General features: G+C 41.0%; 2 protein-coding genes across 4 annotated transcripts in view; both read right to left on the reverse strand.

The window, feature by feature from the left end:
• LOC149308718 (X-linked interleukin-1 receptor accessory protein-like 2) overlaps positions 1 to 27629 on the reverse strand; it is a 473813-nt gene that overhangs the window by 420028 nt on the left and 26156 nt on the right. For 2 of the 3 annotated variants that reach the window (XM_089537157.1, XM_089537158.1), the window contains exon 2: positions 26295 to 26395. In XM_089537157.1, the coding sequence (XP_089393283.1) occupies positions 26295 to 26376 (82 nt within the window). In that variant the 5' untranslated portion in view covers positions 26377 to 26395. Of the gene's footprint in view, positions 1 to 26294; positions 26416 to 27629 lie in introns of those variants that run through there. The other variant, XM_089537155.1, reaches the window with a different exon arrangement.
• Positions 4810 to 6019, reverse strand: LOC149308719 (uncharacterized). Its single transcript, XM_089536355.1, has 2 exons — positions 5857 to 6019; positions 4810 to 5735 (listed from the first exon to the last, which is right to left on the reverse strand). The coding sequence occupies exons 1-2, from the start codon at positions 5936 to 5938 to the stop codon at positions 4930 to 4932; spliced, it is 888 nt and encodes a 295-aa protein (XP_089392481.1). The 5' UTR covers positions 5939 to 6019; the 3' UTR covers positions 4810 to 4929.

Raw genomic sequence — 27629 nt, forward strand, 5'->3', positions numbered from 1 at the left:
TTAGCCCTGTGGAGAATTACCCATTGACACCAACTGGACAGTTATTTTTCTTTAACAAGTATTGATTTTCTTTCAGTGATCCTCACAAAATAACCCTGCATGATAAAAATGCAACAGGCCTAACGTCACCCAAGGAGTTTGATGGCTCCATGGCATTTCCAAGGCCTTATCAAAGGCCCTAACCACTATGTCTCTCCATCAGTCCTCCCAGTCAGGGCCAGCATTGTCATTAGTCAGAATGAGGCTGCAGAATTAATGCAGGTTGATATCACTTTAACTGTCATGATGCCATCCTATGGAATTCTGGGATATGTAGTTTATTGTGGGGCCAGAGCTCTCTAGCAGAGAAGCCTGAATATCTCACAAATCTCACAAATGCCTGTATTAAGTCATGGCAGTTAAAGTAGTGCCATATGGCTTTATTTCTACAGTACAGACAGATCCTAAGTAGTATGATTCAGGTCACAGTGTCCTCTGTATCTTAATCATGGTTAAGAGATCATAGCTAAGAGACTAAGGAGATTATCGCACTGCCTTTCCTCCCAACCTCAGCGCAGGCTGAAACTTTTGAAAACTTTTTTAAAAGGTGTTATCACACACTTCTGTGCCCCGTCTGGGGACATCACATACCCGATCTTGTTGCCCCCTACCCATCTTTATTTCTCCAGCATTTTTTGAAAGAATGGGAATTTCCCGTTATAGGATCACCCTGTTTAAATTTTTGAAAGGATGACATTTTGAGGATGGATCAAGTATGTTTTCTGCATCTCCAGAGAATAGGGCCCAGAGCAACAGATTCTAGCTATTCCCCCTCAACATTAGGAAGAACATCCTGATGGTGGAATACACTGCCTTGGAGAGTGGTGGAGTCTCCTTCTTTGGATGTTTTTAAACAGAGGCTGGATGGCCATCTGTGCTTTGAGTGTGTATTACTGCATGGCAGGAGACTGGACTTGATGGCCCTTGACGTCTCTTCCAACTCTACGATTCCAGTAAGATTTGGAGAAGTCATCCATTCTTCTCTTCTCTCTGTTGTCCTCATGTTAGATGGTGATGATATCCAGAATCATTGTTAAAAGAACCCCTGATAATACTGCTGGAAGAGAAAGGGCTTCGTGAGTTTTAAGATTAACACAGTGGGGAGATTAGCACGGCAACACCACTAAATAACTGAAAGCTTTGTTAATTTGTAAGATTACATTTGGTATATGATATGTCCCCTCCAGAGGCTCTTTAGCACTTCCCTCTGCAGTGGGACTTAATTACTGTAACAGCTCAAGAATGAATATTTAACTGTACAGATTACTAGCTATCATGCCCACTGCAGAGCCGCTGCAACAAGAGGCAGAGCTCTGTCCTCTGGACTCTTACCCTTCACCCTATGAAAACTACCATAAAATGTGTATTATTTAATACTGTTTCACATATAATGAAGAGACTCAGTTTATTTTCAAAAGCCTTCTTTAGAAAAACACATCTTAATAGCATTAAGTGGCTACTTTGAAAACTGAAATCGTAGCTCGACCCCCTTTAGCTAGAGGCAACAAAAATCTATAATGGGATTTCATACTGCAAGCAAAACAGCTCACTTTTTAAATTGGTTATGAATTGGCTCAACTAGTTAACCTTTATGAAAGAGGGAAATCAACACGTAAAGCAAAGGTGGGGGAACTGGTTGTCTTTTTAAGAAAAGTTTGAGATGAAAGACAAAGAAGAAGAGGAAGAACTGGAGTTAAAGCAACGGCAAACAAGGGAGATTATCGCACTGCGTTCTGAGAACGTTCCATATCATCACGTGATGAGACCGTTCCTGGAACGGATATTACCGCATTAGCAATCAAAACGTGATGAGAACGTGATCAGAACGGCAGTTTACCGCACTGCGATTCCTTTTTCTTGAAACCGTTCTCAGAACGGTTTGCTATAGCGCATGCGTATTAGATCTTGGGGGCGGTGTACCAATGACGTCGCCACTCGGTGGTTGTTTTTAACCGGAAGTCGTCCGGTGACTTCCTTGTGGGGTGTAAAGATGGCGTCGGAGAAAGCATGGTTTGATCTTGTGAGCATGGTAGAGAAAGAAGAAGAGCGAAGAAGGAGAAGAATGAGTCGCATTGCTCAATCACTGGTCCTCATTTCGCGCCGGAGGGCTGCTCTGAGTAAGATTGCAGTCATGGCTGCCAGCAGCAATCTTGATATATCCAGTTGTCTGGCATGGATGGCGACCTGGCCTCGCATCCCACGTTGGTGGCAGCAACCCCGGGAGCGGACCAACTGGTGGAGTGACGAAGTCCTCCAGAGATGGGATAACGACATGTGGGTTTCTAACTTCCGCATGTCTAAAGAAACCCTTTTTGATCTGGCCAGCATCTTGAGACCAGAGCTGGAGCGTGGGGAGTCTAGATTCCGGAGTCCCATCCCGGTGGAGAAGAGAGTGGCCCTGACTATTTGGTGGCTCTCAAGCCCTCTGATGTATAGGAAGGTGGCTTCCCGTTTCGAGGTTGGAGCATCCACAGCTGCAGAAATCGCCATCGAGGTGTGCCTTGCCATGGAGAAGCTGCTGCTGAGGAAAACTATCCAGCTTGGAAACTACCACACGGTGTGTATCAATATTACTTTTAAACCTAAGACTTCTGGGTGCAAATGCATTAATGCATATCTAAAGATAGATAGGTTTTGCTTATGTAATACCATTAAGATATGTTTACATCCTGCCTTTTCCTTGTTTGGGAAAAAAAGAAAGGCTTTCAATTACCTTTGCAATTATGGGGGTGGGTTAATGATCCTGGGCTTGGGGCATGGATTTAAAAGGTGCATCTCTGCTGCTGGCTTCTCTCTTATCCAGCTGTGCTGGGGGGTGGTCCTGGGCTTGAAGCATGCACTTCGGAGGTGCATCTCTGCTGCTGGCCTCTCTCTTATCCAGCTGTGCTGGGGGGTGGTCCTGGGCTTGGAGCATGCACTTCGGAGGTGCATCTCTGCTGCTGCCCTCTCTCTTATCCAGCTGTGCTGGGGGGTGGTCCTGGGCTTGGAGCATGCACTTCGGAGGTGCATCTCTGCTGCTGGCTTCTCTCTTATCCAGCTGTGCTGTTGTGGTTTGCAATTCTGAAAAAATGTATCTTGATATATTTGTAAGAGTTGATATGTGAACAAGTAACATCTGGATTCCCCTTCAGTGTGTTCTAGGTATATATATAAACCATAATAATTTCTATTGTCCTTTTTATGCTTTTGTCTCTTTGATCCCAGTTTCATATACCAAATAATAATAATGCATCATCAGATATGAAATATGTTAACCCACTTTTTTGATATCCCAAATTTATTATACCTTTGCCTTTTTTCAGATTATGGATGGATTTCAGAGACTCGGATTCCCACACTGCATAGGAGCTATTGATGGCACTCATATTTCTGTTTGCCCACCGCTGGGACGCAGAGAGGAATACATCAACCGCAAGCAGGGATTTTCAATTGTTCTGCAAGCAACTACAGATCACAGTGGGAGGTTTATTGACATTGAAGTAGGGAATTGTGGGAGATCACATGACAGCCACATATTTACCAATTCCGCTATCTGTCAAGTGATGGATGAAGGCTGTTTTGTGCCCGGAAATCCCACCCTTCATGTCCACGATGTAGCCATTCCTCCACTGATTATAGGGGATGGTGCCTACCCAATCAGGAAATGGCTCATGACACCATATCGTGGAGAATTAACACCTGACAAACTTGCTTATAACACCGCCCATTGCAAGGCAAGATGCGTGGTGGAGAGGTCTTTTTCGCGATTGAAATCTAGGTGGGGGTGTCTGTCTGGTAGACTAACTGTGAAAGAGGAAAATTTCATCTCTGTTGTCACAGCATGTGCCATACTGCACAATATTTGCGAGACGAGGGGAGAAGTGCTTGATCCCGATGTAGAGCCACCTGCGAAAATTGTCCTCCCCGCTTTAGCGAATAACATCAGAGGACACTCTACAAATCACAAAAAAGAGGGTCAAACTGTTAGATCTGCAGTAACTAACATTATTTTGGGTCGTTAACACCAGAAACTGACATTATTTGATGTTTCATAACATCACCTCAGTTATGGCAACAGCATTGATCTGATCAAAACGTTTCTTCTTGGTTTACCTTTGTATCAATCTACAAATGTTGATATACATGTGTTTGACAACATGTCATGTACAACATGTGAATAACTTTACCAGACGGCAATGTTGAATCACGGTTGTTTAGATTCTTTTTTCTTTTAACTTTTTTTTCCCCAATCAGGTTCTGCTAGTGGTGTTTATATTATTGTGGGGTATAAATACCCGATTGTTATAGATTAGCTTCATGGTTTACCCAAATTTTGGAAATCTATTTTGAAGTGTTATACAATTGCTATATTGATGTTTCAAATATCCTTTTTTGGCAATATAGGAAAACAATGGTGTAAAAATGGCTTGTTTATATTACATTTATAGTAATACATCATGTTTCCTACCTTGAAAACCAAAAGGAAGGCTGTTCTAGAAACCATTGCTGAATAATGTTGCTATTGTTGTGGAAATGTTTAGGTATATTAAGGACGGTAGACCAATTTCTGAGAACACAGCTGTATTTTATCAACAATATAACTTAACATTTTAAAACACGATTAAATATCCTTTTTCTTTTGGAAAAAAACCGTCTGGTGGCTTGTTTTCCATTATGTCAACAAAGCACGCATTTATATACACTGTATATACATTAGGTGAGAACATATCCATATACACATGGTGACATACAAAACTTTTCCTTAACATGAAAATGAAATTTTAATGTGGTTCAAGGAGAAATGGTTTAAGTCCCTCTTTATCGGTCACAAAGGGCACGTAACAGGGTAAACATAGAATGCTGAAACATATCTGAGGTTTCAAAACAGAACCTTTTCCCTATATGTTTCCCTTATGGGGAAAATATTTTTTTTTTCTTGATTATCCTCCCAGTACGAGAACTGCATGGTTTATCTTGGTTTTGAACAGGTGCAACTGCGCCTTGCAAGGAAGATGTTCCTGCATTGCTCACACATTGCACGGTTCCAATGCAGCCTTCATTTTCTGGGGGATCAGTGACTGCAACAACATTCTGAACATCCCTGTTGATGTTCTCTACTGTGTTGTCACCATCTCTAATTTCACTACTAGGAGTGACAGGACAACCATCAGGAGCATAAGCAGGAGGAAGTTCATCAAAGAGTTCAGGGGAATTGTTCCCTTGACGTTTCCCACCAAAATCTGATGTGGATGGTTGCTCCTGGAAATCTGTAAAGACAGCTGGGCCTGGTGTTGAAGGAGGAATATCACACGGAGATGCCCTGAATGATGTGTGCATAGTTCCTTGGGCAACAGTATCATGTTGCCCCGTTGGAAGTGCACATTCATGATCTACTTTCCTCCGGTACAGTTCAGTCATGGTCTCCATGTACTGCAACATTCTCTGTCTGTCCTGTGCACTTCTCCTTACATCTTCCTCCATAATATGTACAAGTTCCATTTCTGTCCTCCTACAGTCTTTCATGCTGTCGTGTACAATTTCCATGAACCGTTCCTGTGTTCTCCGGGTAAGTTGGGCCTCTCGACTTGCACTCTGCATTATAGTGCGCGCAATATGTTCTCCTCTTCTGGCGCGACGATTCCTGTTCCTGTTTGAACGCAGTCTTGTTCCAGGAGACAGCAATACATTGGGTGGTTCGTCCTCTGGATCGTTAGGTACTGAAATTTAAAAATTAGTGAAAATAGATTAAGCCCACAGGAAGGAAATTTATTTCTAATGGTAGCATCATGTAAAGGGTTGTAGACAAAGAATTTTCTTAGAAAAGCAGATGCTACCTACCATTGCTTGTACCGCTTGTATCATCTGCACGTCTTTCCAAGTCACCCAATTGTTCTCCAGTCGCACCTTCAAAGTGGAGCATTAAACACCAACGTTATTTCTTTTGAACACATATACAGGTTCACAATATTTATGAAGAAAACAGAGATCCAGAAATTGACAGAAATTTATATATGACTACCTGCTATTTGCGTAGGTCCACTTTCCAAAATTGTGACAGGTATCGTAATGACTGTGTCATCGAGACAAGTGTCATCAGAATCTGAAAAATGCAAGGGGAAAAAAAGAGTAAAGCCTTTGTCTTTTTAACAAAATAATGTTGTCATGCACATAGCAGAAATCTTCAGGCATTACAGATGGGCAACTTGCCTTCATCACTGTCTTGTCTGGTAGTTGTTTCTTGGGTGCTTCCTTCGCCTGTGTTAGCCATGGAGGTGGATGCGGTTTCTTGATTCACATTTGTGGTTTCACCCTCCCTTTCAAAATCAAGACTTCGGGATAACCTGTTAGGGGTGATGCTAACATCCCCATGAAAGATTTCCTCTAGTTCCCTATAAAAGGGACATGTAATAGGGTTGCTTCCACTTCTCTGATTGTGTTTCACAACCTTTCTGTACTCAAATCTCAATTTTTTTGATTTAGATCTGCATTCCTCGGCAGATCTGACATGGTTCCTCTTTGCCATTTCATCAGATACAACTTTAAATTTATCCAAATTTCTGTAATTCTTTTTTAATTTGGACTGCAATTTTTGTTCTTTCCATATCTCCAATAAGGCCAAAACTTCATTGGCACTCCACACCCTCCCCCTTGCTTGTGCGGAGGCACTGCTTTCGGTCACTGCATGGCTATCCATGGCTTTCCTAATTACAGAAAGTATAAAATAATACTGTCTGCAATTTAATTATAGAGGCTGTGAAATAAACTTCTGCGTTAGCACTTAGCTGCTGATGCTGGCTCTCTGCACTCCCAAACTCCCGGCACTGCAGTAAAAGCACTAGAGGGCGCAAGTCTAGTTTTGGCGCCAAGAATCCCTGCACAGTGATGACGTTGCAAATCCCTCTTCCCGCTGGACTTTTCGGAGTGGCCGAAGTTATTGGGAAGCAGTGATGGCGCGTAGGAAGGGATCCAAATGGGTCAATAAGGAGATTGATCTGCTCCTGAGAAGTGTTAGGGGGAGCGGAAAATTAAAGACGCTCATGAGGTCCCGTTCTGTACCCATTCTTCCTGTGCATAGAGAGGTAGCAGAGCAATTAAAAATGCATGGCTACAACCGCACCGCCGAAGAGGTGTACAGGAAGTTCAAAATGACGCGTGAAAAATTTTTGGCCAGTCTAAATAGTTTTGGGCCATCACCCCCCAAAGAAAAACAACCACCCTTTTTCCCCCTAATGAAAGAGCTGTGGCTTATGGCGGGGAACCATGGCTCCCAGGAAAAAAATCCCTCGGGTAAGTTTGTAGCTTTACAAGTAAGGGCTCATTGTTGCATAGTATGCCATGGAATTCCTCCAGTGTTGTAGCCATAAGGAACAGTTGCTAAAGACAGTCACTATATCAATATCATATTAGGCTACTTCCCTTATCAGTTTCCAAAAGAAAAAAACACTACAATGGACTACCAGCCCTGAGGTCGCCATACTTTTCCAACATAGGAAGGGATAGATGGGTGTACATATGGAGGATAAATTTATTAGACAACAGCATTGCCACTCTGTTTTCTTACTTTTTTCTAACTGCAAAAAGATGGAGAAATTATGATGTCCTACATTTTTAGTTGTATTATCAACCTGCAGTTTTCCTAGAGTATTCTTACTATGATCAATGCACAATTTCTGATCTAGTTATCTCTTTGATTTTTTTATATTGATCAACATGCAGATACTATAGATGAACCTTGCTGTAGTGGAATCCAGTCGGGACCATCGGCAAGAGACATCTTGCCAGAACCCCAAACTCTTGTACCCAGCTACATAACTGAACTTCAACAGTCAGGTGAATTTAAATAAATATGCATTGTCTTTTTCAAAAGAGAGTGGTGGTCATATAAGGATTAAGGTTTATATTAATAACATACATCTATATACCGGAGAACTGAATATCACGAAAACTTTACTTTCAAGACAGTAAATAAAAAGAAATATATGAACATATTGTGTTAAACAGAGAATACATTGCAATAAACTGTCTTATTAAAAGCTTTTTGTATATATCTTTTGTCTGTACAGTGCAATCTTCCTTGAAAACGCAGGAAAACATCAATCGGAAAATTGTGGGAGTACTACAGAAAATGAATGGCAGATTAAAGAAAATCGAAAATATAATTGAATTGCATCTGCAGAAAACATCCAACACTTAATTGTATTCACACATGTTTTTATTACTGCATTGTTATTGAATACAAGTTTAGAGTTTGGACACAGTACTGTACTCTTAACGTAAGATGGCTGTTATTTTGTTTTCAAATAACATGCATCGATCGATGTTAACGAAGTTATGATTGTCCTTTTTTTAAAAGGGTATTTCTGTTTTTTTTATAAAACCTTTTTTTGACTGGCATCCAAAGTTGCATATGATACATATATGATGTTCCAAGGGAACCAGACTTTATTTTTAACAAGTGTGAATCCCCAATTTCTGGGTAATCATTTGTTTGTTATTACAGATTGAGAAGATTGTTTTGTTGTATTGCGTCGCAGTGTAATAAACGCAGTTTGTAATTAATAACTCACATCTGTTGCCATGCTTAACAGTAGTGTCCTTTACTTCTATATAAAAATAGCTGTTCAGACTGGCAGATTGATAATTTCTTGAATACCATGCCACCAAGTACAGGAAATACACACTGCCAAGAGCATCAAAGGTACATAGTTTCATAAAGATAGAGGTAACATAACAACCTTAATCCAGATATCAAATTCGCTTAGCTGTGAAAAGCTAGCATTCCAAACAGTCAAGGTAGATGCTGGTATGACATATTACCAGTAGGCCCCTGTAAAGTTAGCCCACATCATACTGCTTCTGTTTGACAGCCTTTACATGTACTTTGTGACCAAGAAGTGTCTTCATTCAAACAATCCAAAATGCATGGTAGAGTGGCCATACATGTTGTTTTATACATGCAAGTAGAAATGTTCTACAAAATAAAAATCATCCCAATTAAAAGCAATGGAAATACATTGCTGTGTAAACTTTCAGCACTTTGCAAATAAAGCTTAACAGTAATAATAGTAATAATATTCAGGCAGAGAGTATTGATATACATGTTTGCTTCATGATCCATCAGCAATGGTAAGTTTTGAGTGGCAAATTGTGCAGTACTATAAACAAATTCTAATATTAGTTAAATTCTGAATATGAAATAATTTCTCAAATGCATAACAGATTACAGATGAAAAAGAACATAATTCCTGAAATCCAGAAATGATCCCTTTTGTAAAATGCTGGAGGGAGAATAGTTCTTTGAAAATAAGTTTACCAGCCAGCAATGAAAACCATGGTCAACATTACACATAAACCCACTTCCTCAGATGTAATTTTGGCTTAGTTAACACTCTTCTTTGGGCTGCTCATGCTGTTCAAAGAACCAGATCCATTTGCATATTAGCCAGCATGCTGCCAATCCCCGGTACACCCTCCATGGATGTCTATAGTGTGTGAAACTCTGCCTTGCATGCATTTCTACATGGCCCCCACCCTTTCTCCCAAAATGGAAGAGACCTTCAGGGGACACTGGGGAGGGAAGGGTTTTTTTTCTATTTCTTTTCTTTTACCAGAATGTGAGGCGGGGAAGTTCCCCGCCTCTTTTTGTGCAGGCCGAAATATACTGTCATCCTTGTAGGTCACACAGTATGAGAACAGGGTCATATTGGCCAGCGGTCTTCTGGCAGCCCATTAAAGCATCTCATGAGATGCTTTAATGCTGCTCCAGAATTCTGCCCGCTGCAGGCGACTCCTTTCTTTTCTGTGTCACCCACAAGGATAACAGCATACAGCGGCATGTCGAGCTCCCATGACAGGAGCCACGACTGAGCAATTTGGCATCAAGAGCAACCCAGACCCCACACATTTCCACTGTCTTTCGTGTCATGGCGAGTATCGCCGTTCCTTGCTCTATGACATCTCTTTCTATATGGTCGATCCTATACCGTTTGTCCTGCTGCCCACAACCCGCTCCTTTTGCTGTTATGAGCTCGTTTTGTCCAAAATTTAAAGCTAATTTGCATATATTTCCCAGCATTCCAGCACCCCTCATCCATTATGGCCTCCATGGCTTCAATACCCAAAACCCGGCCATCCAATAGTCTCCTTGCCTCCGTACATGTGACCCCAAACAACCAATCCCCAGTCTAAATTTGCCCCTAAATGCCTCCCTTTCCTCTGTCAATCATCTGCAAGGGGAGGAGAAGCCCCAAAGCCGAGCTGGAAAAAGCCCAATCTGTCATAAGCACGCAGGGAGGCCAGCCCCAAATCCTCAGAGCCCGACAGACAGAGGTTTTAAAAAGACAAAAAACTGAGAAACCTCCAGGTTCCCCCCCCCCTCAGAATATTTCCCCCCTTTTCCTAGTGCTGCCCTCGGTGTCGCTGCATCCGCGGACCCCAGATGTCCTTTAAACCCCAGCCCCCGGATATCATGGTGTATTGTGCATACACACAACAGAGATGGGTCACTTACACAACTCCAGAGATAAATATGTCTAGACACATTGCAATATGCTGGCGACAGAAGTCACTCTGTGACAATTCCGGAGACACTTGTATCCTCTGCTTTTGCGACTCGGTAACAGTTTGCAAACATGCAACCTGTGATAGTTAGTGCTATGCATTATGTCTATGTAATATCTCCATTTCTGCTTTTTTGTACCCGTGCACAGAAAAAAAACCTCACACACGTGTGTGTATGCAGAGAATAGGATAAAATCCTTTTGTCAAAGACGGGGGCACGTCATACATGGGAGAGCAAAGAAAAAATTAGTACGCTCTAGGACTTTGGAGGACTAAAAGGGAAGGGCATTCTTTCAGCCAATCAGGAGACGGAGGAATGCGAGAACGGATTTGAGAACACATAAGAATACCGCACACACCTCTGTTGGAACGTTCTCATCCCGTTCCAGCTCTCTGGGAACACATTCATATCTGTACCCTCCTGGAACACATTTGGAACGCATTTAAGCGTTCTGAGAACCCGATTGGAACACATACTGTGCGGTATACTCAAATGCGTTCCGTTCTCATCACGTGATGAGAACGGTCTCAGAACGCAGTGCGATAAACTTCAAGGTGTGGAATTCCAAATGCTGTTGGGCTGCAATTGCCTTCAGCACCAACTAACATAGCAAGTGGTAAGGAATGAGGGGAGTTGCAGTCTAACAACATCCATAGTGACCAGTCTTGGGCTTTAAGGGTCACAGTTTTATTCACTTAGGTCCTTTACAGACCAGTGGGAAAGGCCGGCATGGGGAAAGAGTAGCATCCTCACAATGTCCACCTGACTCCATCCCCCAGGGTGACCTGATGTTGCGCACCATTCCACACGGCGTGTGGGCCAGATGATGCAGCACTGAAGGAGCGCCACATAGCCGCACCACCGTGGCTATGACGCCCTTTCGAGGGCAGAAAAAGGAGCCACTTTTTGCTGAAAGGCTGGATCAAGGCTGCAGTGTGAGATTGCTGTGGCCCCTGTTCTGACTAAGAAAGGGGCTGCTGGATGCCACCCCTTAGGGGCAGTCTGTCAAGCCCCTTAGTATCCAGGAACATGTAGCAAGCACAAGATAAATGTTTAACCTAATTATTAAATGTAGTCATCACTACTTTGAGAAGAAAGCTAGGACAGCTCCTGCTGTCTCTCCCTCGGAACTACACCACCCACACTGGATCTGTAAGAGAAGTCCTCTGAGTCCTTCCTGCTTGCTTCTTGAGAATGAAGAACTTCACACTTGGTGGCTGATTGTGTCCCTTTGGGGTTGGCCAGGACCCTTTCCCCCAAAATACATCATTTGGAAGTTTCTTGATTTTGCACAGGACTTTCCTCCATTTTCTAAAAAGTCAAAATGTCTCTCCTAAGTTACCATGTGAGAGTTCAGCTACAATACGCTAGTATGTTTGGCTTCACCCACCACTTAAAAGCAACCCACAACAACTTCTCTGAAGTTAAATTCTGCCCCTGACTAAAAGAGAGTCCCCAGGCATTGTAACAAAGTGTGGGCTGTAGGCTGCATGCGGCCGGTACTGGGCCATTTTTGTGGCCCCATGGTCAACAATATTCTTTTGGTCCTGAATCCTCCCAAATGTACTCCTCTGGTGTTTTATAAGCTACAGTTTCACAATGTTTCATCTCACCATAGAGATGTAGCAAACTCATCTTCGCCGAGTTAGAGGAGGCTAGTTAATTCTTGTTGTGTGCCTTCAAGTTGTTTCCAACTTAAGGTGACCCAAAGGTGAACGTTTCACAGGTTTTTCTTGGGAAGATTTGCTTAGAGGGGGTTTGCCTTTGCCTTCCACTGAGCCAGAGAGAGTGTGACCTTGCAGAGGACACCCAATGGGTTTCCACAGCCAATCTCTGGATTTGAATCCTGGTCTCCAGAGTCCTAGTCCAACACTGAATCTGCTACACCACACTGGCCACAGTTAAAAAATCAGGAACACCCCATAGATTCCCCCTCCTCTCCCTACCCCACTTCAACCTGAATCATGGTGCAGCATTTTACCTCCACCACAGCCCTTAAGATGTTAACACAGCTTCATCAACTGACATGCAAGAATATAAAGTGCGTTTACTCCAGGTTTTGTAAAAAAAATTTAAAAATTCCACCCCCATTCTTTCAAGCAGCAAAATCCACAGGACATCACACAGATACAATTTCCTAATAGAAAAGTGATTAAGTAAGATGCAGTGAGCAGAAAGCTTTCTGGTTTTAGGTTAAACCTGTTCTTTGTGTCAGTCAGTGTTGAGTTAAGAAAAGCTGAATGCTAAGCAGATAATTGTTCTTAAGTAAGTTCAGTTCTTACAAAACGTGTAGCCATGTATTCCTTCTGCCCTTGTTTGCTATTGCACACATTAATTTACTTTCTGCCAGGGCACATTTAGCAGTGTTTTCATTCACAGGCTGCAGTTACCTTATCACTCATTATTATTTTCAAAGAACAGTTGTTCCCTTGGTAGCTACTAACAAATGTGGGTGCCGATATAAAAAAGGGACATAATTCTAGAAGCAATGCAGAAGCAAAACATTAAAAAGAATAGCTTCCAGCAGCTGGGAGAAACCAAATGAGGGACCACAATTAGCAAAGAGTCACACCTCGTCCAAAAAATATTGTTAAGAACTGAACTAAGCTTTGCTATAGTATAGTGTGGGTTACATAGCAATCACCTTTCAAATAATTGGGATCACTGGTCGTTTTGGAGGTTGAAATTTACCCAACAGTGACCACATTCAGTAAAATACAAGCTAACATATAATTATCTAAGAGGTTCGCAGATCTCAAATTAGCCTCCATTTTTAATTATGTTAATCTCAAGCAAGTTAAACCAAAGATTACTTTGATTTCTATACAATCTTTGCTAGTAAGTGGTATTAACAAGCCATGTTATCAGGTACTTTGGTTCTGGTTAGATCTGTGTATTTTAACAGTGTTTTGTTTTGGAGACCCACCTTTTTGTATTCTCAGACCCCCGTCCCTTTGCTGTAAGAGCTGGTAGCCATTCATTTCTACAGGGAGGAGGTGGGAGCACAACTATGGCTGGGAGACAAACTTTCAAGAGGAAAACCCTACCATGAGTCACACAGTATTTGGCAAACTAGTCTTTGCAAATATTTGGCAGAGGCTGCAATTACTTACAGGCTTATCGCATGAGAAAAGACAACCAAAATGGAACGGGAGAGTAGCAGATTTCTCTAAGCTTCTCTGCATGAAATCGTAGCACTTCTGTTCTCTTCCTGAGGGAGACGGTTGTAAAAGCATGTCTTTTGTTGTGCTGGAAAAATCTGTTTGAGAAAAGGCATGCTTTTATGACCATTTCCCTTGGGAAGAAAATGGAAGTGCTATGATGACATGCAGAGAGGTGTGCAGAAAGCTGCTACTGTCCCACTCTGTTTTGACTTTCTTTTCTCATGTGATAAAGCTCTTACTGATGCTCCAGGGGGGATTAACTCTGCATACACTTAGAGGTGATTGTTTCTAGACATGTTCTAGGGCCATGCCCCATTTGGCATGTAAATACATTTTGATCCACACAAACAGCTTTCCTTTGGCCATTTAGTTCAGTGCATCTCCAATCATAACCTTGTATTGGAGGGCTAGGGATTCAGAGAGCAAAATCTACATGGAGGCTGAATATCCCTTATCTGAAATCCCACAACCCAAAATACCCCAAAATCCAAAATTGTCCAAATGGATGACTTAGGCCTGATACAGACCAGCATTTTGTGTCAGCATGTGGGTGGAGTTAGGGCACAGTGTCCACACCTGGACGTCGTAAACCAACCTGCAGGGTGCCATTTTGGCGTGTGAATACCATAATCATGCCCCTCAAGTGCTGCATCCACATGATGCAGCACCAAAGGGGCATCACAAAGCCGTGCCACCATGACTATGGCGCCCCTTGGAGGATGCAAAAAGGACTTTCTGCACTTTCTGGAGGCCAGATCAGGGCCACGACCTGAGATGGCCATGGCCCCGATCCAGCCAGTAAAGGGGCAGCTGCAGACTGCCCCTTTGGGATGTTCTGTATAGTCCTTAAGCTAGTGACACTGACAGTTCAGTGCACAAATTTTGTTTCATGCACAAATTATGGATTTGCATCCTGGTTTTTATCTGTGGAATGCTGGAGACTATGTCATCTCAATTTTCAAAACAAAGCTCAGTAAGATGGGAAAGCAGGTGTTGTAATGCACAGTTTACAGATATAGAAGTCACGGCCTTCTCAACTTCTCTCAACTATGATGAGATATATTTTAATTCTACTAAACTATATAGCAGTTCTGTCCAAATTTGCATTTCTACATAGGTATTAGCATATGCAAATCTAATACAAATCTGTACATCTTCTCTCTTTTAATGGTGCATTTCCTTTAATTTGACAACACTTAAGTGCCCACTTCCTTAGTCCAGTTGTGTAGCCCCTCTGTAGGGGTTTGTTGTCACAAAATATATCCCCACATCCTTACACAGCGTAGCTCTTTGTGCGATAATTCACAAAGCATCCTATTAACACCCAGCAGCTGTCAAAGTTTGTCTGCAACCAATGCAGGGTGTCAGGAGGAGGAGTGAAGGAAAAAGGCTTCTGTGATGTTGATTTAATTTTGGAAATATACTTATTCCAAGAATTTTTTGTCAGATAAAAGAGCATTGCATCCCAGTTGCGGGGCTGTCTTACTTTAGGAATGCTAAGGTATAATATACTTGTAAAAGTCAGCTCTCCTTTAAGGATCTTATTGTGTGCGTGAAGGTTGTGCATTACTACTGGTGTAATTATGGGGATAATTTAGTACTCGTGCTGTGCCTTCCAACAGGGAGCTCTAAAAGGTAATTTTCAACTCCTTAAATTTTGTTTAGGTTGTTAGGAAATATTTTTAGATCTAGAAGAGGGAATTTTATTTTTGCATAAACTAATAGCCCCTTAACGATGTGCTCTTAAAAACATCATCAATCTGGTATGGGGTGGTATGAAAAGAAAGCAAACTAAGCCATGATTCTGTTTAACGGTGACTAATTTAGACCGTTATTTGGCTTCATGACCAGAATCTTGAGCAAAAGCATTCATTGTCCAGTTTCAGCAGAAGATACTGAAACCCAGGGCAAACATGTCTACCCCTACACAAGACATACAACAAATGTGGTGGATTCTTTTTTTAAAAAATGAAAGGAAATATTTGTTTGAGAACGGGGGGGGGGGGAATGGAAGAGTTACAATGGAAGAGATGCCCTATTTGTGGGGCGGCTAGTTGCTATGTCTATGGAGCAATGAGGAGTTACTAAGGAAGGAAAGAAACCTTATGAACCAGAAAAGAGGTGAACAACAGCCACAGGTCAAAAAAGGATGTTCTTGCAAAATAGTTACAACATTTCCAGAAATGTTTTGAGCAAATGTGTTCAACAGGGTAACTAGTCACCTAACCAGACATTTGCCAGTTGAAACAAGAACCTCCAACAAAACATCTAACACCTTGTTCAGTATTCAAATGGTATAGGGGTTTTTAGAATTTTAACTGTAACTTGTTTTATTGTTGTAATCTGCTTAGATTCAAAGTGATTAAGCAGAATATAAATAAAAATTATTATTATTATTATTATTATTATTATTAACCCTCAAACCCACAAAGATACTTCCAGTTGGAACTGATTGTCTTCTCCAGCCAAACCAGTGTGTGCACACATTTTGAGCCAAGCAGCAGTTACAACCCATACCTAAATATGGTGGTAGAATTCAAAGACAGAGCCATGTTGGTCTGGAACAGTCTACAAAGGGATCTCGCAGCACCTTTCAGACTAATTGAGAGGAAAAAAGTTGGTAGCATACGTTTCTCTAGACTGAAGTCTACGAATGCTTATGCTACCAACTTCTTTCCCTCAGTTCATCTCAAAAGTGTTACATGATCCTTTTGCAGCCTTTTACATGAGAGCCATGTTTAATTCTAACTTTATATATGAATAAAGACTTGAATACTGGTCTCCTCGAATTATCCATTTGCTATAGCCCTCTTGGTAGTTATGTTCCAGCTTGCTAAATCCAGAGAAATGTGTAGAGGCAAGCCAAAATATATACATCCAAAAAGGAAAAATATATATATAGCAAGAATGAGCAGATGTAATCACTCAGTTGTCAAAGAAAGGATGAATGGCAATAAGCAAAGGACTGCCCAGTCACTTTTAATAAAGAGTTGCATTGACCTACATCAGTGATGGTGAACCTTTTAGAGGCTGAGTGCCCAAACTGCAACTCCAAACCCACTTATTTATTATTGCAAAGTGCCATGTTCCTCTGGCTTTCTAGTAACAAACCCTGGCAAACTCTATGCTGGGGCGACAGCACATGTGCCCACAGAGAGGGCTCCGAGTGCCACCTCTGGCACACGTGCCATAGGTTCGCCATCACTGACCTACATTAACACCTTCAGTCTTCTCCAATGAAGCCAAAAAGTTCTACTCTGAATTCAATTTTATCAGTGAAGCCCTCAGATTTGTCCACAACTAGACATTTCATTTTGAATAGAAAGGCACTGCCCTCTAAATATAGTCATTGCACTTCCATGAGCAATACATTTCTGTAGTTTCTAAAAGGTGTTCATGGTGCATATATACAATTCTCCCAATCTTCTCTGGCCTGTAAAATTGAACCAAAGCATATGCCAAGGTGATTTGTTTTTTAAAAAAATATTGGAGGAGAGAGGAGAGAAAGAAAAAAAGGAGGGAGAAGAAGATGCATAGGATATGAATATGGGCTAGGCATTATAATAGTATAAACTGACATTAATATAACCTTGGTTTGCTTTCTGAGACTTCCATTTGTAGCATAAGCCACATCTCTTTAGTCAGCTATGACAAGGTCATAGGATCTGTGGGAATAAAGGTTAAATTGCACAAGCAACTGTACAGAGCTCAGGAAACTCCATCAGCCAAGCTTGGACCAAGCCTTTCAAAATATAGTCAATGTCAGAGATGTGATTAAAGGAGATTAACACATATACAACTCTCAATATATACATACATATATATGTATGTGTATGTGTGTGTCTCTGTGTGTATATATACTTTTTATTGGACAAAGAAACTTAAATACTAAATACAAACAGAGAATTAAAAGTGTACAAGAAGTCCAATGTGGATCTACTGTAAGCATATGTCTTATGCTTTCCCCTGCCAAATGTAAAAAGAGTGGTAATTAACCATGGCCAAGAACTGAACGCATGGGGTTTTTGAACTGGTGACCTAAGGAATATCTAGTGAAGATTCCAACTAGCTAGCTTTGGCCAAAGAAGGAAACTGCTGAGAAGGCAACCTTAGCTGCCAAGAAAACCTTCCTACATCTGTAGAAGCACAGAGTTGGAAGATACCTCAAGTCCAACCTCCTGCCATACAAGAATACACAAGCTAGGATGATGCTGATAATCCCTGCACTCTACAAAAAGCTCCTGGACTGGACTCATTTACTAACATGAAACACAGAAGAAATGGTGCAGAATTTGGAAGGTCTCATCCTGGCCTCCCTCCTCTGTCTTTGCATGGCCCCACTTGCAACTGCAGAGGACTCAGGTCTGACTATGCCTGGGATATTACTTTCTTAAAGTTACAAGATTTCTTGCAAGAAAAAAATTGTTGCCTATAATTTTGCAACCATTTGAGTAACACTGTATGTTAGTTGCTATTTGGCAGGGTCCCTAGGACTGATGACAGCATGTCATAAAATGTGAAAAACTCCCCTAAAATGCCTCTGAAATACCCTTTAGAAGTAATATTTAAAGTAACTACAAAATTTTGCTGATAATATGAAACAACAATCAGTAACATTGGAAACATACAGGTTTTTTGTTGCTTTACTGCCCCGAAAGGCAAATTCTTCAAGTTAACTATGTACCTTGTAACTTGTCACTACTGTGGCTAACTACAACAAGCATTTAACACATTGTACATCCATTAACTCAGTAATCATTAATGGACTCCAGAGTCATAGTTCAATCCTTAAACCACTACGCCATGCCAGTTCTACTACATCACATTGTGTTGGTTTACTTTATTTATTTCACTTTTACTCTAGAGCTGGGATTCAAAGTTGGCTTACAGGACAAAAATATTTGAAACTGAAACAGCTTGTAGCAAAGCTCATCCGTTTTGCTGCCAGCTCGCTCCAGTAATATTTCACAAAACTTTGCCATATATAAACAATGCTGATTTTCCCACCATTGTTTAACAGCACTGGAACAGCAACACATAGCCAGTTTTAATAGTCATTATATGTACCCATTGTTTGCCAGTTACAACTGTTGGTAGCTGCATTGTGATAAAACATTGCTTTAATATCTACTTCACAACACTGCAGAAAACAGGGAAAAAATCCTGCTAGTTAATGGTCAATGGAAGTACAACAACCTGGAGCTATGCCTGTGGCATGTGAATTCCATTTTGGAACCAAAAATCATTGGTTCCGTTCTGGATGGTGATATCGCCTGCCTAAACAAGAGAGGTGACATCTGTCAAACTTTTAAAAGGGTTGAGAAGTGCAAGACAGGATTTCATGGATGGTTCATCCTCTCATCCGAACCAAGGAGGGATTTTGTAAATGGAGTGCAGAACCAGTGCTTGCTTTCTGCAGAGAAATAAAAGTCCAGAACCACATTTCATCTGTAAGAGCGTAAACTATGTTATTCCACTTATTGATTCCAGAGACTGCAACCTAGGACCCCAGGTAAGATACCACTAACGTTCATATAATATGTTTAATTATATGCCTGGGAACTCAGAATGGCTTTTAAGATTTCCCCCTGTCCCAGGAGTAAATCAAATGCATTATACACAAACCTTAGAAAGAAAGAGTATCTTGTCTCACACTGTTTAAATCCACTGTTTTAAAGAAGGCTATGCTGGTGCACTCAATAAAAAAATATCATGCAACATTCATAGTAAAAATTTCAAAAGGCAAAGCACCACAAGCTGGCTAATGGATGAATACTTGACTAGCCAATTTTCCCAGTCCTAGACATGTCTGCACACCATTTTCCTCCTGTAACCACTAGCAGCACAGTACTGCAAAACTGCATATATGAAACTGAACAGAGCTGTATGTAAAATGCTACGGCCACCCAAAACATCAAAAGCACAGGTATAGGATGGGGAGAGAGGGAAGGGTCTGTGCTGGTAGCACTACACATGGAAAAGATCCAAGTATTTTAACTGTTCACAACCTAAACATGAGCCACTAATGTGACAAGGCTGCAGAAAAACCTAAAGCCATACTATTCTTAATTAACAGAAACACAATGCCCAGATCATGGGAAATGACAGTTATAAGGCACTGGTCATTTCAGATCACATCTGAAATGCTGTATCCAGTCCCATTTTAAGAAGTGGACCATGTCAATACTGCCAATACTGAGGGGTCTGTCAACCATCCTATAAAGAGCTGGGTATGGGTTTTTTAAGGGGGAGTACTGATAGCAGCCTATCCCTTAGTGCCAGAGGATCTCTCCCAGTGGTTTCATGTAGATGTTGAATAGCACAGGGGATAGGATGGCACCTCATGCCATATATTTGATTGTAAAGGATTACTTATCTCCTCATCCCTTTGATTCTGATTTTTATACTCATTTCTATTCACAGTTATAGCCCACACACACAAAAATATTAAAGAACATTTTAGTAGTTATGATACCATTATTATCTATATTTCAGTAATTTTAACTAAAAGGGGAAAAAAATAAGACCTGGGTATGTTTATTCAAATGGAGGGAGATTAAGGGGACACACAGTTGTGATTTTCAGACATTTGAAGGGTTGATATGCAGATAGCGCAGACATGGTTTTTTGCTGGGAAACTGCAGAGAAGCCAGTTTCAGTCAAGCAAGAGGAAGAACTACTTCATGGTAAGACAGAGGCTTGCAAAGCCATGAATTCTTTTTCACTGGAAAGATTTAAGCTGAGGTTAGAAAGAAGTCTGTGGTTTGAGTATCCGAAAGTTGATTCATTTTTTACACACAATCCTGGGTTTGATGGCAACCATTATGAAGCACTCAATAAAGCCCTGCTCAGATCTTCTACTATTCTCTCTTTATTCCAAAGAAAACAAACAGATATGGCACAAAGACATGACTACTTTCTTCCTCATGGCTGTTCGCATGGAGATAGTTAAAAACTGAAGAAGCAGAGATATATCTTTGGTGAAGAAGAACCTGGGATGTGTGGCCTCTGGAGAAGCAGCCAGATAACATCAGAGTCTCTAAAGGACAAAGCAGTCATGACACTTTCATTGATAAATGGCTACCTTTTATTGAATTTGTAGACAATAGCCCACAACAATGGCAACTGCCATCACATCATGTTGGACTCTAGAAGGACATTTTTGCAGATCAAAAACTCCTACGTTTTGCCAAGAAAATTTTGACATTTCAAGTTACAAGATCTGAACGGACTAGCAAAGCGTCACGAAGCATGAGCAAATTGAAACCCATTGCTTCTTGGGATTACCCTACTTGTGTTTGGTTTTGTGTTTGTTTCTGTTTTGTGTGTGGGTGAAATAAAGTTCTTTAAGAGAAGCCAATTTCAGCCAAAGAAGAGAAGAAATTATTTCACAGTAAGATGGATTTCCTTGTGAAGCAATGGACTCTCATTCATTGGAGATATTTAAACTGAGGCTAGATGGATAGCTGCTAGTAAAGATGTGGTATGTGCAGCGCTGCAGGTCTTATGCTGAAGAGCGGGTTGGACTACATGATCTCGAAGATCTCTCTCCACCCTGATTTTCTGATGCTTATTTATAGAAATAATTATTTGAAAGCAATTTCATAGGACAACAGTGCATTCTCCCATTCATCTTTTCTTTAGAAAACACTCTCAAAGAGAGTCAACTATCTCGCCAAGACTTAACACTTCTAATTCAAACACAATATTCTTCTTGTTCTCATTCCTCTCCGACTAGATGATGGCAACATAATAACTAAATTGCCTTTTGATGTGACTGCTTTAAACAAAGATATTAATAGGAATATATACTGTATACTGTGTATCAGTGTGATTCCAGCTGTAAACCTGGTATACAAGCCCTAATAAAATTATACCAGGTCTCCTGTAGATTCATCCGGCAAAGTCCACAACAAAAGCTGATCTCAGCCACCCAAGATATGAAACTGAAACATCTTCTCTCTAGGTTTTTGGTTTTTAGAATGACAATTTGCTTTATTTTGAGCTGGACCACAAACAGTGCCTAAGAGAAAATGAGCCCCACTTCTTTAATTTCCCCTAATAACTTGAGGAGAAACAACAACGTGACCAGATCACGTCATAACCCTGATAAAGCCTGTACTGTTTCCCAAGTTCATCCTTGGTCAATGAAGGCTGCCTTTAGAATGTGCCTCTCTTTTTCTCACTGGGACAAAGCAGCAGCAAAACTCCCTGTTGTCTTCCGGTGAAGTCATCCATTCATTTGCTCTACGCCACCCTAGACATTTTTGTCGGCACGTGGGTTTTCTGAGTAAATACCAATGGCCAGCATATACCCACTGATAATTTTTTCTACAACATGCATGCAGCGACTTGATAAGCCAGTCATCAGCAATGTCATTTCATTTGATCTTATCACTGCATCTGAACTCCAAGAAAGCAGAAAGACTCAAATCCCAATGCCGATGCTGCTAAAAAACAATTTCCAGCTAGACAAAGGACAAGACTAAAAAAATGGGGGTGTAACTAGACTGTAAAAAGACTTCTCTTTGCCAAAGGCTTTGTTATCTAAGCTATGCCTGTACAAGATTAAGGACTGTCGAACAGTCAGAAATCCACTCCATCCTTTATCTGTACCATTGAAAACTCCAAAATCTCAAACAAGTTAACCCATACTGGAGATATCAAACACCATTGGGCAGATGTCTCTCTGCTCTACATAGTAAGAGTCATACTGGAATAAACCCCAAAGGGTTTGATAAATTAAGCTTTGTAAAACACTCATTCCTGTTCCAGTTCCTTAGCTTATAATCCAAAATCACACCCTTCAAACACTTTTCTATGTGTCCTTTCCTCCCCAAAGCAAGCCTTGACATGGCATACAAGAATAAATCCTCTCAATGCGTGCCACTGAGCAATTTGGAGACAGGCCTCCATGCGCAAGATCTGTTCCCTGTAAAGGACACAGTCATTACTTATGCTTCTCAAAATCTAAGAGACATCGAAAATCCATTTAACACATGACATTATTGGAGGGGAAATCAATGGTTTTGCTTCAGATAGCAACCTTTGCTGGTGGGGGAAGGCAAACCACCTTATTGCTCAGAGGTTTACATTGATCAGTGGGCCCAGTATGTCATCTCAGTGTATGAAAGTTAAAACTGAGGCCATGATCTGGCAGAGTAATGTGCAGACTGCGGAAAAGAAGGACTAAGACAACTAGCCCAGTGACAGCATGGCACCTTACAATCAAACAGTGGCCATTTGTGCCAAGGGCAAACCTGTGCCTGGGCACCATCCTTGAGCCATTTTGTTAAGGAACAAACCTTTTGCATACACATGGATACCTCCTTATGTGTCACTGTGAAAAGGAGATCTGCTAGCATAGCCTTCAGTTTCACTAGAGTAAATCCCCAACAGGATTCCAGCCAGAGTTGGAACATAGATGACAATGTGTCTCAGCATGTGAATTCACCGTCAGAATTGATAGACAGGTGATGACAGTGTATGTTGATAATGTCAATTCTGTAGACAGACAACATGGAACAACTAACCTGAGTGTGCCCATATATTAGAAAACATGAGTCTGCAACCATGACATAAAAAGGTAGAACATGCAGTGGCAAGGCACTATGATTAACCCTATGATAGTTGTATGAAATCAAAATCCTCTATGCCACAGGATTTCCAGTTGTTGTTGTTGTTTTTTGGAGGGGGGAGATGACAGGAAGAAAATCAATATATCTGAAACATAGAGCTGGGAGAGAGATCTATGGATACCATGGATTGATAAAGGACAAACAAATTGGTTTGAGATCCCAGAGCCTGGGCCATTTCACACAGGGAGATACAGTCTGCCAGATAGCCTGAACCTGAGCCATATAGGGCTTTATAGACCATAACCAACACTCTGAATTATGTCCAGAAACAAAGTGTCAGCCAGTGGAGTGCTAAGTCTGCAAAACCTGTGTAGGGCTGTTAACAAGAAGGTCCGCTGGATGTCTTTCATTCATAGGATTTCACCATAATGTGAAAGCATCTTGAAGGCATATAGCAGCAACAACAAATGATTAACCCCTAATGGAATTTCCTCAGAGATATGTGTCTCAATGATCAGATTTGCAAATTAACCATGTTTAACCATGGACAACAAAACAAGAAACACTAAATGCAAGATGTGTCTCTGAGCAAAATCATAGGTTATAACAAAGAGATGTCTTTCAACACTTGAGGGTGTCTGTGTGTATGTACCTTCAAGTCGCCTGTCACCTTAGAGCAGCCCAAAATATTTCATAGGTTTTTTTAAACAAGGAATACCTTTGCCGGAAAAAAGATTCCTGATAAACATAAGATCTACTTTGACCTTAAGAGCGGCAGCAAAGGCAGAAATTTAAAAAGATGCTGAAAATTTTTAATGTTTTGTTTGTTTGTCTTCTTAGTCAGTCTCTCTCTCTATGTGGATCGTTCAAGCTACATTTTTCCCCAGACTGGAATATTCCTAGTGAACCAGAGGCAGAGGCAAAGATCCATCCATATCCTGCCCATTGGTCCCATAGTCCAAACAGTGCAGGTCTCTGGCCTGGCCAGTCTCTGAAAATGAGCACATCACCATGTCCCTAATCTCAACCATTTGCACATCCCTGTCAAATTTTGACAAATCAACCTATTTATAAAAGGAGAACAGCACCCAATACAACTTAAGACAATCACTGGTTAACCTGTGCAGGGTAGGCAACAACAACAACCACAACACCCACACACCATAAATAAGTCAAATTCCTACTCTGCCTTCTAAGCTCTGGAATGACCTGCCGGATGAGTTAACATCTTTAGACAGCTTTAAAAAAGCTGTCAAGACGGATCTCTTCCGGCAGGCCTTTCCAGATTAAAATTTCTCCCGGCCCAGGCTCCCGGGCTCCCCGATTTCCCTTATTCCTCTTGTGGCCCCATCCCCTGATGGTGAGGATCACTGAGAGTTTTGGGGTTTAGTTTAGGATAGTATAATTATACATTGTTATAGTCCCATTTTAATACATTTAAGTGTTTAATAATTTTTTAAGGGGGGGAAGGGAGTATAAATATTTATGTATATTTTATTCTGTAAATTTTTATGTTGTTCACCGCCCAGATTGGCTTTGCTACCGGGCGGTATAGAAATAAATATTATTATTATTATTATTCTAGGGAAACTGGCTAATCTTGCTCAGAATCAAAGGATTCTGAGCAAAGTTGATACAGAGAAAGAGATTTGAATCGGAAGAGGACCATGTTTAAACAGCCTTAGCTTCCCCTCAAAGAGGATACGCAACTGTATGCAAAACCACTTTTGCATCTGCCTGTTATCCTGCCCTCCCTACAAATGGTGGTCTCAAAGCAGTGAAGAGCAGTAGCCAGGGAATGGGATTATTGCCAACATGTGCACAAAGATCCACCTGATGAGCTATCCAATACATCTTCAAATATGGTTAAATAAACTGTTTCGGATGCCCCAACCTACTGCTAAGTAAGTAGAAGACACAGCTATCTTAGCAGTACATATACTCTACCGATGTTGGCAAGAACAAATCTTTAGACAAGGGAAAGGACAACAGCCAAACAAGAAATCATTTGCATTGGTCCATATCTATTATATAATGGTTTGGTAAGTTTCAAAAGCAATAGTTTTGTTTTTTGTTTTCTCTTTTGTTGTTTTTCTCCTTTTTTAAAAGTCCATTTGGCCAGAGTATCTGTTCTATTAGAGATGTTTCCAAAGAAAGTTTCCTTAGCAATAGAAGCAGTGAACGGTAAGTATATAAAATAACAAACATTTGGAATTGACAGCTATTTCTGTGCCGTCCTTGATGTGTTGTCATCCAACCATCAACCCACAAAGGTTGCCATAGCACCCCCATAGGTTCATTGTGCTCTTCACTCATAGATATCTCTGCCCAAAGCACCTTATGGGCACACTGACATTCACAAAACTGAGACCTTACAATCTAAAAGTACATTTTTGCAATACTTAGGGGTTGCTAAAATGTACCACATCTTCTTGGATGTGGGCCAATTGTCATCTGAAGAATGCACAATGCTCTTTTCCCCCCCAAAAAGGAGCATTTTACAAAGAATCCCAGCTCAGCTCATAAAGGCTCTGAAAGGGGGGGGGGGGGGGCTATGTACAGAAAATTTAACAAGTGACAAAACAGAACCACCTTTTTCCAAGTGGCAAATAAGAGACCATGAATCCGTCATGAAATTAATATCACTACTGAGCAAGCTAAAATATCAACACCTAAACTATTGTCACTATTTCAGATTTTCAAATATTGCCTTGTTTTGATTCATACTATTTATAACAGAACGCTGAAATACCTTTATGATACTAAAGTATAATAGGTTTGATGACAAAGTATATGACACAACCCAGTCAGCATAAAGCAGTTTGGACCCAAACATGTTACTAAAAACAATGAGACATGAAAATGCCCAGGCTTTGTTGGAATATGCCCTCCATGTGTATCAACAAGCCTTAGTGACCAATACAACCAAAAAGTATTTGGCAGAATTGCTTAAAGAAGAAGACTGAGACTTACCTGAATTTCGCTTAGATACCAGCTTCACACTTGTGTTGAAGACAGTGCAAATCACAAGGACCAAAAGGATGGGCAGCTTCATCTTGGACTCACCTCCGCAGCTGAAATATAAAGGCACCATATGAATCATAGAGTCCTAGTGTAGATGCAGCCTGAATCAAATGCCTGATTTCAAGAAAAAGTGGCTCTCTCCTCGTAACGTAATGTGCAGAGGCTTTAATAACCGGCTTCCTGACTCTATTTATTTATTAGTTTATTTATTTATTTTATTCTATTAAAGGCCCTTTCTTTGGACATTATTTTTGATTTTAACCCGTCTCAATCCTCCAGAGAGAGGCTATAATAATAATAATAATAATTATTATTATTATTATTATTAGAGTTGGAAAATACCCCAAAGGCCATCCAGTCCAACCCCCTGCCATGCAGGATCTCACAATCAAAACATCCCCGACAGATGGCTATCCAGCCTCTGTTTAAAAACCTCCAAAGAAGGAGACTCCACTACACTCCGAGGAAGGAGTGTGTTCTACTGTCAAACAGCTCTTACTGTCTGGATGTTCCTCCTAAGGTTGAGGTGGAATCTCTTTTCCTGTAGCTTGCATCCATTGTTCCAGGTCCAATTCTCTGGAGCAGCAGAAAACAAGCTTGCTCCATCCTCAATATGAGAACCCTTCAAATACTTAAACAGGGCTATCATATCCCCTCTTCTCCAGGCTAAACAAACCCAGCTCCCTAAGTCTCTCCTCATAGGGCTTTATGGTTTCCAGACCCTTCACCATTTTGTTTGCCATCCTTTGGACATGCTCCAGCTTCTCAACATCCTTTCCAATTGTGGTGCCCAGAACTGGACACAGTATGAGTTTAAATCCAAGTTGCCACACCATCAACATCCAGAATTGGATAGTCATTATGTCTGAACGGTCTGACTTGAGATAGGAACTCCTGGATTTCACTCCAAAGTTGAACTGAAGAGAAGGGACAGGGTTCAGCACCCTTTGCTACCATTTTAGAAGGTTACGGGGGACCACAATTTGGATAAAATTGAGAGTCACCTGGAGACAAGCCTTAAATGTGGCAATTTCACAGAAGGCTACCCCATCTTTTTCTCATGTAACTTGAGCAACTATTATTCTGCAGATGAAGAGAAGCAAACAAAGGGGAGAATATCAAAAGAAGTCCTCATAAATGTTGTATCAGTGGATTCCTGACTGGGAGGAAAAAGAGTTTCACAAAGTGACTGAACATCATCATTATTTCTGTGACTACTATTTTCACTTTGCTTTATGAAAGCATTAGCTATTCATCTGAACTTAAGCACAGCAAACTAGGAAA

This window comes from Sceloporus occidentalis, unplaced genomic scaffold (genome assembly GCF_023333645.1).
Source record: "Sceloporus occidentalis isolate IW3139 unplaced genomic scaffold, rSceOcc1.0.p SCAF_8, whole genome shotgun sequence".
In the NCBI taxonomy this organism is placed as follows: Eukaryota; Metazoa; Chordata; class Lepidosauria; order Squamata; family Phrynosomatidae; genus Sceloporus; species Sceloporus occidentalis.

Bases quoted from the DNA above. Each gene is read 5' to 3' on its own strand.
- LOC149308719 (XM_089536355.1), bottom strand. From the start codon at position 5,938: ATGCTCCACTTTGAAGGTGCGACTGGAGAACAATTGGGTGACTTGGAA. The intron at 5,736-5,856 runs GTAGGTAGCATC...TTTAAATTTCAG, and splicing joins TACAAGCGGTACAAGCAATG to TACCTAACGATCCAGAGGAC.